The sequence below is a fragment of the Falco biarmicus genome, chromosome 9, assembly GCF_023638135.1.
Source record: "Falco biarmicus isolate bFalBia1 chromosome 9, bFalBia1.pri, whole genome shotgun sequence".
NCBI classification, from domain to species: domain Eukaryota; kingdom Metazoa; phylum Chordata; class Aves; order Falconiformes; family Falconidae; genus Falco; species Falco biarmicus.
Genome location: NC_079296.1, coordinates 2,193,913 through 2,212,139, shown reverse-complemented (window position 1 = coordinate 2,212,139; position 18,227 = coordinate 2,193,913). Strand labels below are relative to the sequence as shown.

The 18,227-nt window shown below is 44.7% G+C and overlaps 1 protein-coding gene across 1 annotated transcript in view; it reads left to right on the top strand.

Annotated features, from left to right (window-relative positions):
- LMX1B (LIM homeobox transcription factor 1 beta) overlaps positions 1–17,932 on the top strand; it is a 107,769-nt gene extending 89,837 nt beyond the window's left edge. Inside the window, exons 3-8 of the mRNA XM_056353033.1 lie at positions 3,905–4,137; positions 7,799–7,977; positions 8,977–9,054; positions 9,455–9,521; positions 10,372–10,533; positions 12,282–17,932. Coding sequence (XP_056209008.1) covers positions 3,905–4,137; positions 7,799–7,977; positions 8,977–9,054; positions 9,455–9,521; positions 10,372–10,533; positions 12,282–12,439 — 877 coding nt within the window. The 3' untranslated portion in view covers positions 12,440–17,932. The remainder of the gene's footprint in view (positions 1–3,904; positions 4,138–7,798; positions 7,978–8,976; positions 9,055–9,454; positions 9,522–10,371; positions 10,534–12,281) is intronic.
- The last annotated feature ends 295 nt before the right edge of the window (positions 17,933–18,227 follow it).

Below are 18,227 nucleotides of genomic sequence, written 5' to 3'. Positions count from 1 at the left end.
TCAGTTCACCCAGTTTTAGCTGGTGAAGATTTCTTGATGATATAGTACTGTAAAATTGCTTCACAGCATTTATTACAAATACTCAGATGGACAGATAGGCCATTGTTCCAAGCTTTAGCTCAGCTGAATCCCCCAAGTGTTTCAGGCATAGAGGCAAACACACTTAAAAACTCCTAAACCTATTGAGTTGTCTTTCAGAATTGTCCAGGCAACAGAATTTATTTATAAAACTCTTGCAATCACTGATTCAAAACAAGGTTTTCTTGTTCTGCTTTTCTCCTTTGTCCTCTTTGAACAATTTTCTTTGGAATGTTTTCGTTGTGCTTAGGAGTCGGAGATTTCCTGGGGCTTCTAATAAAGGCATTTGATTTCTACTCTCCACATACTTTAACAAGTCCAAGGATTTTGAGGTTTGACATTAACTTAAGAGAGCTGGAGATAATCAGCCATGGGGGTAAAAAGTCAGAGTTATGCAAATTATTTGTAAAATGTATAGAAAGAAAAAGAAATATTGCTTCAAATGTGGTTGGTGTGGGACAGAGCCTTTGTCTCAGCACAGAATATCTGCATGCTCCCCTTCAAATTTATGGCTTTGATTGAAACCTGTAAAGGGGTGATCTGTAAAGTATTCCTGCTATCCCACACTTCTCAACAGGTTTATTACCGTTCGTTTATAAAATGAACGGTCTAATGAGCAGTGGTTTAGATCACAGATATCAAAGTCTGGTCATTTGTCAAGATTAGTTTCCTGTTGTGAGATTGCCTTGTGCAAAAGAAGTGCATAACCTTGGGTTACTCTCTGGAAGCTGAAAAAATACCTATAAACACTTTATAAGATAGATTTAATAATGATTTTATAATCTCAGAATTAAATCCAACAGTATGGGTGGGGTGGGTGGGGGTGTATTTGAGTAAGTGCGTGTTATAATGCAGAGAGTGCCCAAGTGCAGAGCGTGGAAATTTGTTATGTTGACAACGGACAAATTAAAGATACAAAGTCCATGCAGTATTGTCAGGCCAATTTAATGTTAATTTGAATGGGTTAATGCTACATTGACGACAATTGTAATTTGTTATAACTAAAAGGCTGCTTTTGGAAAGAAACACTGCTGTGAAAGCACCGTCTTTCTGGCAGTGGTGAATTGGCAATAAATAACACAAAATATTTTCTATTTATGAGTTAACCCTCATTTATTTTGAAGAAGAACTCAAACGCTCAGTAAGGCAGTACGAGGCGAAGGTGCTACCCAGGTGAACGACACACGCCGCAGCACGGGGCCGGGAAGAAAGCGGGTTGCTTTTACGTCCCGGCTAGAAGAAACAGGGCCGGGGGGGGGGGGAGGGGGGCGGAATTTGCTTTCCTACTTCAAATTACGTGTAAACCGTACTGCACTGGGGCGTGCACGCGCACTGACGGCGGCACATCGTGTGGTTTGCCTGGCAGAGACGGGCAGTCCCGGCCATACCTGCGGGGTTGCGCCCCTCACCGCAGCGTCGGGCCCGCTTCTGGCGGGCAGCGGCCCCCCGGCGCCAGCCGCCTCCGCGGGGGCTGCCCTGCCCGCTGCCCCCCGGCCCGTTCCGCGGCGCTGCCGGCGGGGTGCGGCGGGACGGGTGTGCTCTGCCGGGGGCAGGCAGGCCCGCAGCCCCCGCCGGCCGGGCCGGGATGCTGCCTGCGCGGGGCTGGGGGCCGGCGCCCCGCCGCGGCCCCTCCGGAGCAGCCTCCAGGCCAAGCGCGCCCATCGCTCGGCGCTGCTTTGGCCAGCAGCGCGGCCGCAGCGCCGGGGCTTGATTGCCGTTATCGCCGCGGCGTTGCCAGGCTTTCAGGCGGGCCGTGTCACGTTCCGAAGTTACTCTTTTTCAATATTTCTCGGCCCAGCAGCGCTGATGCGAGACGCGGGGGCTGCCGGCGCGGGAGCGGCCGTCGCTCCCCCCGGTCGGGCCGGGCGACCCGCCGCCCCTGGGGCTGGCACCGCGCGTCGGGTCCGTCCCGGCCCTCCGCATCGCTAGCGACTGAGTCTGGCTGAGGCGCACACGGGTTAACCGCCGCCGTGGTGCACATGGGCCGGTGCCAGTTAGGGGAGCCGGATGCCTTCGCACAGATTTGCTATCTTCGGAGTCTTTAAGTGTGCTCCATCATAACAACAGTCTTCAGACAAAAGATACCAGCTTAATTAAACTGAGTCAAATACGTTTAAGCAGCTAAATAGAAACAACTTTTTTAAGTGCTTAAAATCTGTTTGCTTTTTTTTTTCCCCTTTGTGTTTTAACCCTTATTCTGTATAGATAAAAATATTTCCTGCTTAGGAATTTGCTAGCTACAGCATGGTAAGAAAAACCTTGCAGATAAACCCAACTGACTGTATGAAGTCAGATGGCCAAGTTCACTAGCAGTGCCTGAGGGTCTTGTGTGGCATCAGTTTCCCTTTAATAGGACTAATTCATTATGTACCCCAAAAAGAACCACTCCACCTTGCGTGGCTTATACGATGCACCGCTGGGACCTTGTGCAAAGGTACACACCGAGCCAGCAGGGTTAATAGTGTAGATCTCTTTTATTAGATCGAAAGGTACAGATGGGGAAAGCCCACAAGTTCTTGGGCAGTCAGCCTTTCTTTGGATGCTGTATTTACATTTTCTTTTCCCTCCTGCCCATTCTGTGACTCCATCATTTTGCTGAGGAGCAAGTGACTGCCATTTTGCTGTACTTCTCAGCTCAGACAAAATGGAGGCTTTGGAGGAATCAGTAACTACCACAGCCTGCGCCTTCTAAAATTGAAGATAATTGCCTTTTTTATAAAAGGTGGTAATTTTGAGGGTGAAAAAAAATAATCAGCGTACCCCATCCCAAAAGGCAGAATCTCCTTTTTTTCCTGTGAATACATGGGTGCAGTTGTGTTAATTTCGTTGCCGAAATGTAAATCTTAATGCACCTTGCTATTTGATGTATTGCCATAAAAGACACTGAATTTCAAATCGCCAAGCCCACTGTGTGATACAGGGACCTAACTTAGTTATTTATCTTTATTTGAAGCAGCCCTCTTCCTAAAAGCTCACTTAGGGAGATTCCCAGTCGCCATTAGAAAAGCAAAATAAAATTAATCTAAATCATTCTAACTTTATCTTAGAAAATTAATGATGGATGAAAGAGGGGGTTCATAAAGGTTTAATAAGAACTAGTCTGGAATACAGTGTGTATTCTAGAACCCATGATTATAGTGGTAATTTAGCAGATTGTATCACTGCCTATCTCTGCCAAAGGATGTTTCACACCATTTAAAATGCACAGTACTCCCTTCAGAGACAGGTTGTTCTGGAATAACTCAACATCCAAAGAAAAGCCGTGTTGTTTCACTCCTCTCTTTATCAATTGCATGTGTGCGATTGCGTGTGTGTGCATCGTCTTCTCCTCAGCAATAGCACTAAGTTTTCATGCTTGTTTCTGTGTTCGTTTATCAGACTCCTCAGAGACAATACCAAAAATGGAAAGTGATGAGATCTATTCAGAATAGGGTTTAAGTGCTGAACCAGAGAGCCTGTATAAAACCAAGCATGAATTGGCCCTTCCTCTAAAAGGTGAATTAAAATAAATTTGGTTTTGAACAAGTTATCCAAACTCCAAGAGCTCCTTTTTGTTTCTCATTTTGAAGAGGAACAAAACAGTGAGATAAGGACAAACCTTAGCCTTTTTTTATCCAGCAAAGGTGATTTGGGAATCTCTAGACCAAAGGGATTGAGATTTGAATAAATTGCATGCCTGGGATGTTTCCAACACTAAGGATGCAAGTCTCGCAGTGTGCAAAAGCATGAGACAAGCTGATCTGTAGTTAAAGAATTTGCTGTATTTAAATTCATGCAGTGTGTGATCTGACATTCCTTTTGACTTTACTGCCTCTCTCTCTTACAGGCTGTTTGCTGCTAAGTGCAGTGGCTGCATGGAAAAGATCGCCCCAACAGAATTTGTGATGAGAGCCCTGGAGTGTGTTTACCACTTAAGCTGCTTCTGCTGCTGCGTTTGTGAACGACAGCTGAGGAAAGGGGATGAATTTGTTCTTAAGGAAGGGCAGTTGCTCTGCAAAAGTGACTATGAAAAAGAGAAAGACTTGTTGAGCTCGGTCAGCCCAGACGACTCAGACTCAGGTGAGCTTTTCCCACACCTGCTCCAACTGGAAAAGCTGCAAGGGTTTGTAGAGTCTTCTTATAGAAAAGTATATACACTTTCACATCCATTTTATCTATATGCACATGCCACTCATGCAAATTAGCAGGCACAGCTAAAAAAATCCCTACTTATGTCTGCCCTCCCTAACTTTACTCCCTTTCTTAACTTGCAGCTTAGTAAATGACAAAAGTTTTTTGTTTGAATCAAAGTATTTTCCCATAAGATCATAAAATATGCATCAGAGTGTCTTCAGTTATCTGCGGCCTCCTTCAAAGTGTGCTGTTTTCCATAGGCATTTTCCATCCACTTAATAAATCTTCAGTGCATGCTCTGCACATACACTTTCAGCACCGAGCTAGGAAAATGGGCATAGTAGTAATATGATTTTCAAGAGTATTCTCTCTGCCAGTCACAAATGGTAATGTTAAGAAAAACTACAAATACAACACAGAAGTTCTGAGGAGAATCTGAAAGTAACAGAGTAGTGGGTTTGTGCTGCAGCAATAGCATCTGCAGTGCAGGGAGCCAGGGCAGCTGCCCGCTCGGCAGGGCTGCCTGTGTATCCACTGCAATTAAGGCAGGCAAGGGGGCTCACAAAAAAAGAAAGATAAAAAGCAATAACTTAAATGAGGAGTCTGACTCTGGGTGCTTTCAAGCCAGCTACAATGCTTGGCTCTCCTGACTTCCTTCCCGACTTCTCCCTGGCAGTATGTCTCTTGGGTGCTACTAAGGCTCTAGTTTCTGATCATATCTGTTGCCTACCTGCTGTTTTGTGTCTGAGCCCCATTCTGGTGTCAACCTAGGAGATCATCTATGTGACAGCTGCACTGTGGCTTGTGTGCTACCTATGGTACAGAAGTGAGGCATGCAGAGTTCACCCACTGCAGATCTTCAGGGGTGCCCTTCAGGTCCTGTGCTGTTCCTGATGATTGCAAACTGTTTAGGATCCAGGGACAACAGGCTCGATATTTTACTAAAATGCACTGCTACTAATCTGCGGTGTGAATTCTCTCTTCAGAGGGACCTGGGGTTTGAACAGTGTGATTGCAAGAGTCTGCATCGCTTGGCCTGGGAGTTAAGGCAGAGGGTCACCATACTGTGGCCAGAGCTTTTGCCTTCTCCTAAAGAAGACAGTGGAGCTCTCACCCTTGATAGCAGCTGGTGGGTGTCTTCCCTGAAATCTTCATGGTGGTGGGGAGACAAATGCTTCCTGTCCTCCACACATTTCCTAGGGAAGGTTTTAGAAGAGAGTAAGTAAAATCCACTTGCTGTTGGTCCAGGGCTGGGAACACGGTGCTGCACTGGACAAACAGTTCATACACTGCATTTGGGTGCTCCAGTTCAAAACCCAGGGGATCTAGCGTTGGTTACAGCGAGGATTGGCTTTCAGGCTCACAGGCAGTTCCAGGAGAGATGGAGTGCCTCCTTCCTGTGCCATGTACACTCAAGGAGACTGAAAACCTCCTGCTGCCCATGTGCCCTGGCTCATCCCAAGACTAGAGACAGTGTGTACACAAACTGCTGCCAGCCATCGTAATTGCATGCTGGTTTCCCAAGAAAATGTCTAAGAAAGATCAACAATTACCATTCCATTAAGTGTACAAATGACATGAATGTCTGCCTCTGGTTTATGGGAAAATGCATTATTCCGGTTTATCTAGGAGCAGTAATTAACCTTAATCTCTGATCTGAGAGCCATATTCTCCACATTGCTGAAATCTATATTTTCATGTCAGGAATGCTGCAAGACAAAGGTCACTGCTGGCTCGACAGGACAGGTGGGACCGGGGGCTTTTTTTGAGCGGCATGTTATTTATTGCCATGCTGTATTTGCAGGACCTTGAGTGCTCTGCTCTGTAAATCTTGTGTCACAGGCTTTGGGCTCTTTGCGAATTTGCCCAGGGCACACGGGTTTCCCACTTGCCCTTCGGCATGTCATTCTCATCACCAGCTTCAGCATCCTGCTGCCTGCCTGCCTGTGTCCAGACAAACGCCCTCTGAAGAGCTGTGTGCAGGGCTGTTCCCATGCCACAGCGATGGGCACAGGCATCCTCCTCCCCTGCCTTCCTCGCTTGCCGCACAGGCACTGGTGGCTGCTGTTTGCCAGCGCCTGTGCTGGAGATGTGCTTTGGGCAGGGGTAGGCTGTCCTGCAGGACCAAATTTTCTATTTTGTAATCAGCAGTAAGCTGCCACAGTGGCACAAAACAACCTTGGTTTCAGTTCCATTTTCTCTTAGCACAAGAGATAGTTTCTTACTCCTGGAGATGCTTTTTCTTCCTCCTTATTCTCTGTTAGCCAAACCCAAACCTGAAAAACAAGCTGACAAATTAAATGGGATGTTTTGTCTCCCATTGTCAAATACATCGACAACACAGATCTCCCAGATGCCTGGGTGAGGGCAAATGCTTTCACATAGGCCTGGCACAGAGTGTGTCCTTCTCCAATCAATTGTTTATCCACTGGACACAAAAGTAACTCTCCAATGAGCAATATTAATCCTCACAAACCTTTCCTTAGAAATGGCATGCTGGAAAGTTAATAATGTCATGGTTATTAAAATGACTGAACTTCTCTTTAATCATCAGGCCAAAGATGCTTATTAAAGTAAAAGGTGATTAGATTGCTAGGTGCATAATAATCAGACCCTAAAATGAATTAAAGTCTAATTTGTTAATTCCCCAAACGTAATCTTTGAGTACATAAAAACTGAAGTGTGTTTCTTCATGTTGAAGTCCTTATAATAGTGTATTAATGTTTTCTGGAAGAAAAATCAGTAGTCTGTTGAAATAAAATATGCTGAGTTGCAAAGTTTTGTTTTTCCCAACAAAATTTGTGCTTACTCTTCAGCCTTTGCCACTGCAATTGAGATTTCCCAGTACGATATAGTAACACTGGTAACAGCACCTGATTGTACAAATATTCAGAATTTAACTATAGAAAATAGAAATAGTCTATTTGGTCTACACAAGCACATATATACTTGTATGTATTTACCAAGAAAGAAATTTGTGCATGCACATATAGACACATTGTAACACATAGAAAGAATGCTGATATTTTCTGTGCAATACAGAAATGAGATGGCAAAGATTACATTTGATATCATCTCTAGAGCTTCAAAATACTCAGAACAATAACTGGAATCTACACTATATTTAGCTAAACAGATTTTGAGATATTTATGTGACACTTGCATTTACACTGTTTTGCTGCTATAGCCGTGCGGGCAGCAGTACAGGTCTGCAACTAATGCTTCAGGAGAGGATGTGGCTCTGGGAAAGGTATGTATCAGTTGGTGTGGTTGCAGCAGGGGAGCATGCAGGGGACCAAGCAATGCCAGAAGGGCGCAAAGTCTCTGTGCCTGATTCCTAGAAATATTGAAGCATTGGGCTTCATGGACTGATCAGTCCCATGCCCTCAATTAAAAAACATATTTTTATGCTTTTGTGGCATTTGATGTAGACAGTGCACACAAATCTGAGATAGTCTCTTCCTGCCCGCAGTTGCTTTACGTGTTCAAATAAACAGGGATAATAGCTGAACCTGTTGACTAGTTTGGCAGCTGAAGAGCAGTTCTCAAACACCCTGTTACTTTGGTGGAACAAGCACAATTTTATATCCTGTTTATTTTTCACCAGTTAAAAGTGATGATGAAGATGGAGATGTTAAGCCCACCAAAGGACAAGTAACCCAAGGAAAAGGAAGTGATGATGGGAAGGATCCAAGACGACCTAAACGACCAAGGACAATACTTACTACGCAGCAGAGACGAGCATTCAAAGCATCCTTTGAAGTGTCTTCCAAGCCCTGTAGGAAGGTATGTGCTTTGCTAGGGACCTGAAGTCAGCTCTGATGCCAGGCTGCGGGGGTGACAAGGTCAGGCCACAGCTCCAGACAGCCCCCTGCCACTTCCCAGGACAGCAGCAGGTGCCTTGGGGTGAATACCAAGCCCAGGCCAGCATATGGCGATGCTCACCCAAATACTCTCTCCGCCTGCAGCCATCAGCAGCTGAGGACCAACCTCCTCACTGTTATTTCTAGATATTCACCCGCAGTATGCAGAGCAGCTCCGTGACTGATTCCTGCTGAACAATACCTGGTTCTTGTATGACATGAAATAGGCCTTGACTATCAGAGCCCGGGTAAACAAGTGACTTTCGCCCTCCTCCTTCCCACCGCAGAGGGAGTCACTATCCAGTGAGATGGCTGCTCAGCTTTGGTCCCACTACTTGTCCTTCCAGTCTTGCCTTTTTATGAAACCTAACCCTGCTATGGATCTTGTTTATAGCATGTAGGGAAATGTATAACGTGTGCTTCGCTGACAAAGCTGGTGAAAATGAAATCTTTGCAAAAAGCAACCAAGGTAACTGTTTCCCTAAGTTTGATTGGGAAAAAATGGAGTTGCGTCCTGAAAGCTGTCATTTTTACAAGAAGTGACATTTTCCTGCTGACGTACAAAGTATGTCTTTTGGGACAGTGCAATGTGTCTTTTTGCCCTTCTAAAGTATGACATTGTACCTCAACAATATGAAAAATATTCACAGCCAAATTTGTATCTTTTTGCACAGAACTGTTTTATGGGTAAAATAAAAATCACGAAATGACTCTGCGTCTTTTTACACAGCTATTTGTTCAGTACTCACAAAACATAGTGACATGAAGGACAGAACTTGAACAAGCAAAAATACGAGGAATTTTTAAATGTAATTCTGTACAGGCAGTTACCATTGTAAATACAGGCATATTTCTCTTAACATAATTGGTTAGTTTTTTAAAAAATATAAAAAATCACATCATTAAACTTTTCCTCCTGTAGGTCAGAGAAACACTAGCAGCTGAAACAGGACTCAGTGTGCGAGTTGTCCAGGTCTGGTTTCAAAACCAAAGAGCAAAGGTAGGTTGTTTGTCAAGTTCTCAAAAGTAAAATGCAAATTGTCCTCCAGCACAGATTCCCCCACCGCAGATGTAGTACATGCCCCAGAGATCCCAAGGACTGAACTGTACATATTTTGCATGCACTGCTGTCTACATCCATACAAGAAAGGCAACTTTCAAACACAGACATAAAGTTCATGCGCTCAAAGTGACATGAGGCTGGGAGTAAATGTTGCATGCAGACATGAACTGGAAACTGAAATGTTAAAGCTTAGAAATGAAACTGAACCCACAGTGGTGTGTGCATGAATATAAATGGTTTGTATTGATCAATTTGATGTTTGCAGAGAGTTTTGTAAGGCAACAAAATGGTTGCATTCAGAGCCATGAGATTGTTCTGTTCTTCCTCTTTTATTCAGATGAAAAAACTAGCACGAAGGCATCAGCAGCAGCAGGAGCAACAAAACTCGCAACGACTAGGGCAAGGTAGGGGATTTGTGATGAAGGCAAAGCAAGTGGAAAAGAATCTGCAAGGTTTCTTGAAGTGCCATTCCCACATCATGTCTTAAGAACAGCCATGCAGGGCATGCACCAAGTCTGTGGATAATGTGCCATCATCAGTAGAAACACACAGAGGTGCTGTGTCTGAGTGCCCACCCCAGGTTATCCCAGAGCTGTCCCACGGGGCCAGACCCTGGCAGTGCTTACACAGAAGCTGTTACCTCCTTTCTACAAGAAATGTGCAGTACAGAGGTGCTTTCAGTGGAGGAGATCTCCAGGAGGCTCACTCCAGGTAGATCTTCTGGCTTTTTTTTCTCCTGAAGGAAGGGGGACCGTGTTCAGCTGGGCATCTGCAGGCTGCTTGCAAGGGTGTCAGCATTGCTGCTGCAGCACAGCACAGGGAGCCCCTCCTGTGCCCTAGCAGCTGGCCGGACCCCGGGGCAGGAGCAGGGCTGGCCCTGCTGCTCCGTGGATGCTTTTGAGGTTCTCCGTGTCCCAAAGCTTTGCAGCCTCAGATCCTCCTCTTTACACAGAACCAGAAAAACTGGTACCAACATAAGTTAGAGAGTATAAGGTCTATGTCACGCACAGGACAGACTTCGGGAGGGTACGCTCCAGCACCCAGGAGCTCCAGAAATGATATATTCAGAAACTACAAGTCTTTCAACTCACCGCTCAGGGTTGTACTTTCAACAAAATTTGGAAGGCTCCTTTGAATGACAGGACACACCCAGCTGTGTTCACTCTGCCCTTGGGTTCAGTGTTGCCGCTGGTGTTATTCTCTGCTGCCTCTTTGTTCCTCAGCAGTGACTGTGCCCTCCTGTTTGCTTTGCAGAAGTAATGTCCAACCGAATGGAAGGGATGATGACATCTTACACACCACTTGCACCACCACAGCAGCAGATTGTAGCAATGGATCAAAGCAGTTATGGCACAGACCCATTTCAGCAGGGTCTTACCCCTCCACAAATGCCAGGCGACCACATGAACCCTTATGGTAAGGCATGCATCATTCTGCCGCATCAGAAATAGCAGGGTTCGTATGCTGGTTCACACACCACAGGTTCAGTAGAGTTACTTGCTTTTGTAATTCCTTTTTTCTGGGATTTGTACCAGCCAGTTTTGTGTGTTTATTTTCATGTACACATAAGGGGGTAGAAGAGAGCTCATCCTGGGCTCTCGACACCCTTCAGAACTATTTCACAGTGTAATTCTGATAAATGACAAACCAAGCAACATCACCTCTCCAGCTCCGCTTTTTTAAACCACTATTCAAGACACTGAAAAATAAACAGTACCAAATTCTAGCTCCCTCACAAATTTTTCCTTTTTCTTAGAAGCTTTGGGGGGGAAAAAGTGCCTTCAATAAAGAAGTAATCTATTAATTTCAAAATGAATAAGCACCCCTCTAAGATCCCTTAGATTGGATGCATGGATTTGTTAAAGAACAGTTCTTGAGCTACTAAGAAATGTGTCACCACAGGACATTTCTCCTGCATAATTTTATTCTTTGCCCAAAATCAAGATGATGGTTTGCTTTCATGATTCCCTGACCACACACCATCAAGTGGATAGGTACACCAAATGCATCACAAGCATTAAATGCCTAATAGTTGATTCTGGACAATTGCAGTGTGGCATTTAAATAAAATTTAAGAGGATTTCTCAGACTGTGATTATTGGCCTTGCTGTAGCCCACAAGGGCCTGTTACATCAGACTCGTTTCTGCTGACCAGAACCAGACTTGCTTCTACTTCATTGTAGAGGTCCATGTGCATATCACTTCACAAGCACAGCATGCACAGGCCAACAAGGAATCTGCTTTGGGTCCATGTTATTACTTTTCCCACTGAGACAAGTCCACAGTACACACTAGGCAATTTGGTAAATCCTGTAAGGAGCTGAGGACATCTGAAGGCCCAGTGAGCATTAGATGGCTTGTGATTTTGTTGCTAACAATTTCCTTGGCTTTCTAAGCAAATGTCCTCGAGAGGCAGGTTCTGTGCTCCGAAGTGAGTGCAGGAGGTAGCTCAAAGCCATTTCAGATGAGTACATGAGGAAAAAGAGCCAGACTAACGCTTTCTTAGTGCTCACAGGACTTGAGCACTTTCTGGTACCTTAAGAGTTGAAGTAAGCTGAAATCTTAGTTGCTAAGGGAAATAAAAGGTGCTGTTCCAAACCAGCCCCAAAAGAGTGGAGTTTTCTGAAATGAAAGCATGTATACAACTATAGCTCACTTGAGGCCAGGTGGGCTGGGTCTCCTCCTGGGTCTGGTTGCATTCTCTTACCTTGTGAGTAAATGAAGACCACTGCTGGTTATGGTGCTCAGACAGTTTCTCCCTGTTGCGGGCACCCCATGTCTGGTCCCACCTTCCTCAGCAGCCCTGGTGCCCCCACTGCTGCCGGATCCCAGCTCACAGAGAGCCGGGGGCCTGTTCCTCCCTGGCACCGTTTGCTCCTGTCATCAGCCCAGACTCTTTTTTTTTTTTTCCTGTGCCGCTGACTGATGTAGAAATTAAATCCTGGCAGATCTGAGTGGCACTGCTGCCAGCTGAACTCTGCAGATATGTTGCTAGCCTTCCTCTTAGTGTAGGTTGGACCCTTAGAGTGAAATTATGTTAACATGTAAAACCAAACCCAGGAGGGTTCCCTTTTGCTGCAGTGTGCAACACGTAGGCATCCGTGTGTACTATGTCCTCCTCTGGCTGCACAGAATCCAGCTTAACGTATACGTTTCATTTGCAGGAAACGACTCCATTTTTCATGATATCGACAGTGATACCTCTTTAACTAGCTTGAGCGACTGTTTTCTTGCCTCTTCTGAAGTTAACTCCATGCAGGCTAGAGTAGGAAACCCCATTGACAGGCTGTACTCTATGCAGAGCTCGTATTTCGCCTCATGAAAATAAAAGAAAACAAACAGCCGGCGTATATTTAGCCAGTGACTTTTTCCAGTGCAGACTCTACAGCCATATGTTGCCCAGCTCTTCCTTCACAGTGACTCCTGCTGCCTCTGGACTGCAAAGAGCATTTTTAGGAAGACTGTATCTGTGTGCATATATGTGTATGTATGTATATATATATTAATGCCTACCTACATACATACATATATATATGTAAACAAAACACATCCACCAGTCCCATACCCTTGATTCCCAGCTTGCACCAGACCACGAGACAAGCACGGAAGGAACAGAAGACCCTGCTCGTCAGCAGCCTTTGGTTTGGTTTGGTTTGAGCTCATGGTTGTAAAGGAAATGGATTTTGCGGAAAGCTAGACCTTTTCCTCCTTTCTCTCTTCCTTTCTTTTGGATGTTTAAACTTTTTTTTTTTTTTTTAAAGCCACTGATACTGACATCAGTCGACCATATGACAAATAAATCAAAGAAACTGGAGATTCCTCCCTTTTCTTACTGCATGATTCATACTATGTTGTGGATAAATTGCCATTTGAACTGTGAGAAGTTAATGTAAATGTGACGTTCAACATTTGTTTCTTTCTACACTTTTTCTACATAACCTAGATCTGCTCATTAGTTTATAGCCCTTATGCATATGATACTGAGGAAACTGGTTAACAGTAATATTTGTGGAGAAAGCCAGTGATTTCGTAATAAGAAAGGTCTATGACCCTGGAGAGGAGATGCATGTTAGGGACAGAGGCATTTAGGTTAGTATTGATCTTAAATAATTAAAACTAAAGGTGCTTACAAGGCAGAGTTTTATTTAATTCTTTTTTTTTTTGAAGTGTGAGAATAAAACAATTACATTTGTTTGTAAGTACTGCAGTGCCAAATTTCAAGTCTAGACCATGATTGGCAAACATGTGTAGTTCATTCTGGTCTGTTTATGTTTTGCACGAGGCATAAATGTGCTATGCTCCATTGTCCATCTGGAATAATTAAGCACTCCTTTAGTTAATTATCTTGCTTCAGCAAGAATCTATGATACAGAATTCTAGCCTGAACCATCAGAAGTCCTGAAATGTGCACTGACCCGGGGAAAAAAAGTATGAAAGAGACACAATGGGAGGTTTAGGTATGTTGAGCTGGAGTCTAACCCAAGTCCTGCAGGTTTTGCACTGACAGGACTCCTGTATTTACAAGAAATACTCTAAAATGAACCTATTAGTGCACACATAAGAAGAACAAGTACACAAATTGAAGGGAATGTCCCAGCTGAAGTCTGAATGTCTCAGATGCTGAAGTTTGAGCATGTGTCATATAGGTTTTCGTAGGGCATAAAGTATCATAAATAATAATAGTATAGTTATAAATATTGCCTGGTGATAATTATAATGTGGAGAGGCAGACAAGTACGGTCATGGCTTTCAGTGGAGAAAACTTCATGGGGAAAATTTGCCAGGGTAATATCAGTAATTATAGGGTGTGTTCAAAATAGAGCTCATGGGGAAAGATTGGCAGGATAGGCACTTTCTCAAATAAATACCTTTTAATATATTGACCATAATAGCCGAAAACAAATCCAAAGTGTTGATTAATCCAACTCCTCCAGGCTGAGGACTGGTACCAGGCCAGTGCTGCAGAGTCTCCCGTGGGGCTCGGCACCTTCTGCGGGAGCGTGGGATGCTCTGGGACTCCTGTCCTGGGTGGAGAAGCCAGAGCAGGGCCCCTGAGGAGAGAGCAGCCTCACCTCAGCAGAGCGGGGGTCCTGCTGGGGAGCCCCCGGACAGCCACCCACCCCTTCGCTGATGGGGAAAGTCCTCCTTGTGTCCCAGAGGGGTGGATGGCAAGAGTCAGATGATAGGTCCAAGGGAAAAATTACAGTCACATTCCTCCCAGTGTGAAATCATGGACCAAGCTTGTTAGAGGTTTCTTGAGAAAGCAGTTTTTATCTGCAAGATAAGTGCGTGCATTTTCACTCTGTGGAGTTGAGGAAAGCACCAGGGGCGAAGACTATGTGTGTGCAGTGCAGACAGCAAAGTGCAGACCCAAGGCAAATCCTTCCTCCTGCTGCAGGGTGGCAGACCCACTGTCTGCCACACACACAGCCCTTGGTGAGCAAAGGGACCGATGCCAGGGCAATCGCTCCCCTCCCTGCAGGTTTCCATCTTCTCCCTCCACCGTGACAGCCCAAACTGCAGCTGCCATGCCCAGGGAGACAGGTCTGTCGCACCCATATGCTTTTGCTAGCAACCATTCTCTCGCTTTCTGACAGGGATGTGGATTTTCAGTTGAAGGTTGTGAACCTCTGGATATGTTTTAAAATTGGAAGAATTTTTTCTTACTCACCCCCTTCAATTATTTTTCCCTTTCCTTGTGTATCAAAATAAATAACAATTTCCTTTCTCTACACGATAGCAACCATCTATAAAGAACTCAGGTGATCCTCACTGCTTGCAGGGCAGAAGGCAAGCAGATTTCATATGGCACATTATAAACATTTGTCACCACTGATCTCAACAGATTCATCAAGTTTTCCTTTACTTTAGAGTCATAGAAAAGTATCTTCACCATCTCAGACATACCGAGTTTATAGACTCTACACATAGGCACGACCTTGCTTCATCCCTCATTACTGGCAGGATCAAAATGGCATTTTTAGTGTTTACAGGGATTTCTAAGGGAACCATAATGTGACGTACAGTTTGGAGAACTGCCTTGTCCCAACTCTACCTCTGCTTCTGAGCTGGATGTTGAAAAAACCAATCCATTTCCAAGGAAAGAACCAGATGTCCCATTTTATAGCTGAAGTAACCATAATCTTTTGCTGATTTTTTGATGACTGTTTGCCACCGTTATTTTTTCTTTTTTTTCCTTTCGCTGCTTGTACATACCATCTCCTCTCTCCTTGGTGTGTTGTATGATGATGCCTTAGCTGTTTGTTCCCCCATATTCCACCATCTCTGGTGCCACGTGCACGACACAGCCAAGCCCTCTGGCATGTGTAACGTTTCCCATGCCACTGTGGGTTGCTGCTGGTCAAGGGAAGGAATGCAAAGCCAATGATTTCCAGTGGACCCATTATATCTGGCAAAGGCCAAAGTTCATTAAAGCAAAATAAATGTCACTTTTTTTTGTGGAATGAATTGCCCTACTGGAGTGTGATCATTGTGGGTTTAACCTGGGACCTGCAGTAAAGGATTATATAGCAACCTCTGACCTTTTTGATTTCTGCTTTACTCTCCTATTGTCAAGGGAATGTCACCGATCAGGTGAAAGTAAAATGTTTAATGGGCCATATCCCAGTAATATCTTACACTGAGTCAAATTGATAAACTCTTGCCAAAAATTCTTAGCGTCTGGCACTTCCACGGAAACCACAAACAATGATTGCACATATGGGAGCTTGAAGGCTAGAGGTCATGACAGCAGTTTATTACATGCACCTTACAGTGATCATTTTCCCTAGGAAATTAACCCCTCACTAATATAAATGCATCAAGTGAGCTCTTCATGGTGTTTCAATCATGGTTTTTTTGGCTAAGAAAGAAATATATGTTAAACTGAAGTGGTGATAAGATGCAGTTAAGTAAAAGACGATTGATTAGGTTTCAGTGTTTGCTCAATAATGTTTAAAAAAGATGATTGTGAGATCAGAATGAATATGCTAAGTGCCAGCTTCCTCAGAAGTCTTTATTGTGCGGTTACCGGATCCATAATGGGGGCACGTAGGGCACTCAGAAATGGTTACGGAGCAGTGTGGTCCTTGATCCCACTGCCAGGCTCTCAGCTGGGCAGCAGCATGTTTCCATTGCATGGCTGACTGTCGAGGGGACAATTCGTACCGTGCACTGTTGTTCTCAGCCCCCCGTTTACCACAGCACTACGGATTAAACCCTGTGTCATAAGCATTGAGGGGCTAGTGGTAAATATTTTTCACAGTCACAACACGGACAACAATTATGTTGCTGTAAGTAAAGTGTGGTCGTTGCAATCACTAAGACTGAAACACCATCCTAGGCATTTTTATCTCCTTTTCTTCTTTAAACTCTGTCATCAAAAACATCCAGATCACTTGGCTCAGTTGCTGCTAACCGTGCCTGAGATGTGACTCATGTTAGTCTCACGATGGCTGCTGAGTGGATTTTTCAGGCCCACCCTGCAGAAGTTGGATGAGAATTACCGGGTCCTTTGAAGGGTCATTGCTGCTCTGTCAGCAGCAACTCAGCCACCTCACTCTGCCATCATGGCATGGGGAAGGTCCTTCATGCCAGCAAACCTTCCAGGGATGATGTGAACCCACTTACCTCTTCCTACTGTGCTCAGGACTCCCTTCCAGTTTCCTTAAGGATCAGAAGTATATCCCAAGCCACTGACCCAGGTGCCCTGGGGAACCAGGCTCTGTGATGCTGCTTAGGGATGCTGCAAGCTGGGGTTTGTGAGAGCACCTCTTTGAACAGTGTCATAATAATTCTGGTTGTCCCCAAAAGTCACTAGAAATTAACAGCAGAATCCAGGAGGAAGGGAAGGGTTCTTACAAGCCTGAAGCTTGGTCACAGCAGTGAAAGGACAGAGAGGCTACTGAAGCACATCAAAGCCATGGGAGCTGGAGCCACAGTACCCAAAGTCTCAAGTGCTCAGGATAGTGCTTTACACAATCCCATGTCCAAACCACGTCATGCATTTCTGAAGAACAGACACTCCCAGTATGTATGGGTCCCTCTCCAGCCCACCCTCCTCGCGCCAGTGGCATGGGACAGCCGGCTTCTGCACCCACAGCAGCGTGGCCAGGGCTTCAGGCATCTGTTCTCTCTGGTTAGGGGGTTACTGGGGCACTTGCTTACCCCTCGGCAGGTACCTGAAGTCCTTTGGCTTTGGTGGGATTTAAGTATGGTCTTGCTTGTTTGAGGCCTATCTGAATAAACTGACAACTATTTGCCCTACTCAAGGATGCAGCCCGGGTCCCTGTGGTTCTGCACACCCCGTTTCTGCGCAGCAGTGACTGTGAAGGGACTGCCAGATACTTTGCATTGGGAACTCTGTTTTTAAGTGAACACCCTATTTTTTAGCTGTGTATGGCTGTATTACTTGTATATTTATATATTCTGTATTTATGTTATCGAAATGTAGTATTTTGTAGCTGTCTGTTACAATTTAACTTGTAAAAAATATGACTATGCTCTCTCATACTTAACCAGCTGCCTTTCAGCGTAGATTCTCTGCTCCTTTCCCTCTGTTGATAACAAACCACCATAATGTATGTAGATCGGATATTTTTTTTTAATTTAATTACTTGTCATTGTTAAATTATTTATTAGTGTTTTAAAATTTCATTTCACTGCATTTTTTTTTCCTGCCACCATTGCCTGGCAGCTAAGATACATGAGTTTCTCATACATTATGCTCCCTCCCATGTGCACATACGTGCACGTGCACACACACACACACTCTAAAACAAAAACAGAAAAAGAAAAAAAAAGAGAGAGATTACACTTCAGTATATTTGTAAATAAAAGCAACCTGTAAACAAAGCAGGATTTTCTTTCAGTGTGCAGTTCTTCCTTTGTTTTTGCAGACTGAAAGCACGTTCTCTGCATACTGGGGATGGCACTGCTGTTCTCTCAGGCAGCAAAACCAGGGGACTGTGGTTGCTGGGCACTGAGTTAATATTTTTCGTGGTGTGGAACAGTAGTTAAGGCTGCTCGGTGGGTGCCCTTCTTTCTGCCACAGAGAGACACAGCAAGGGCAGTGGCAGGGTCTCCTTTCACACTGGCCTCGGCAGGTTGAG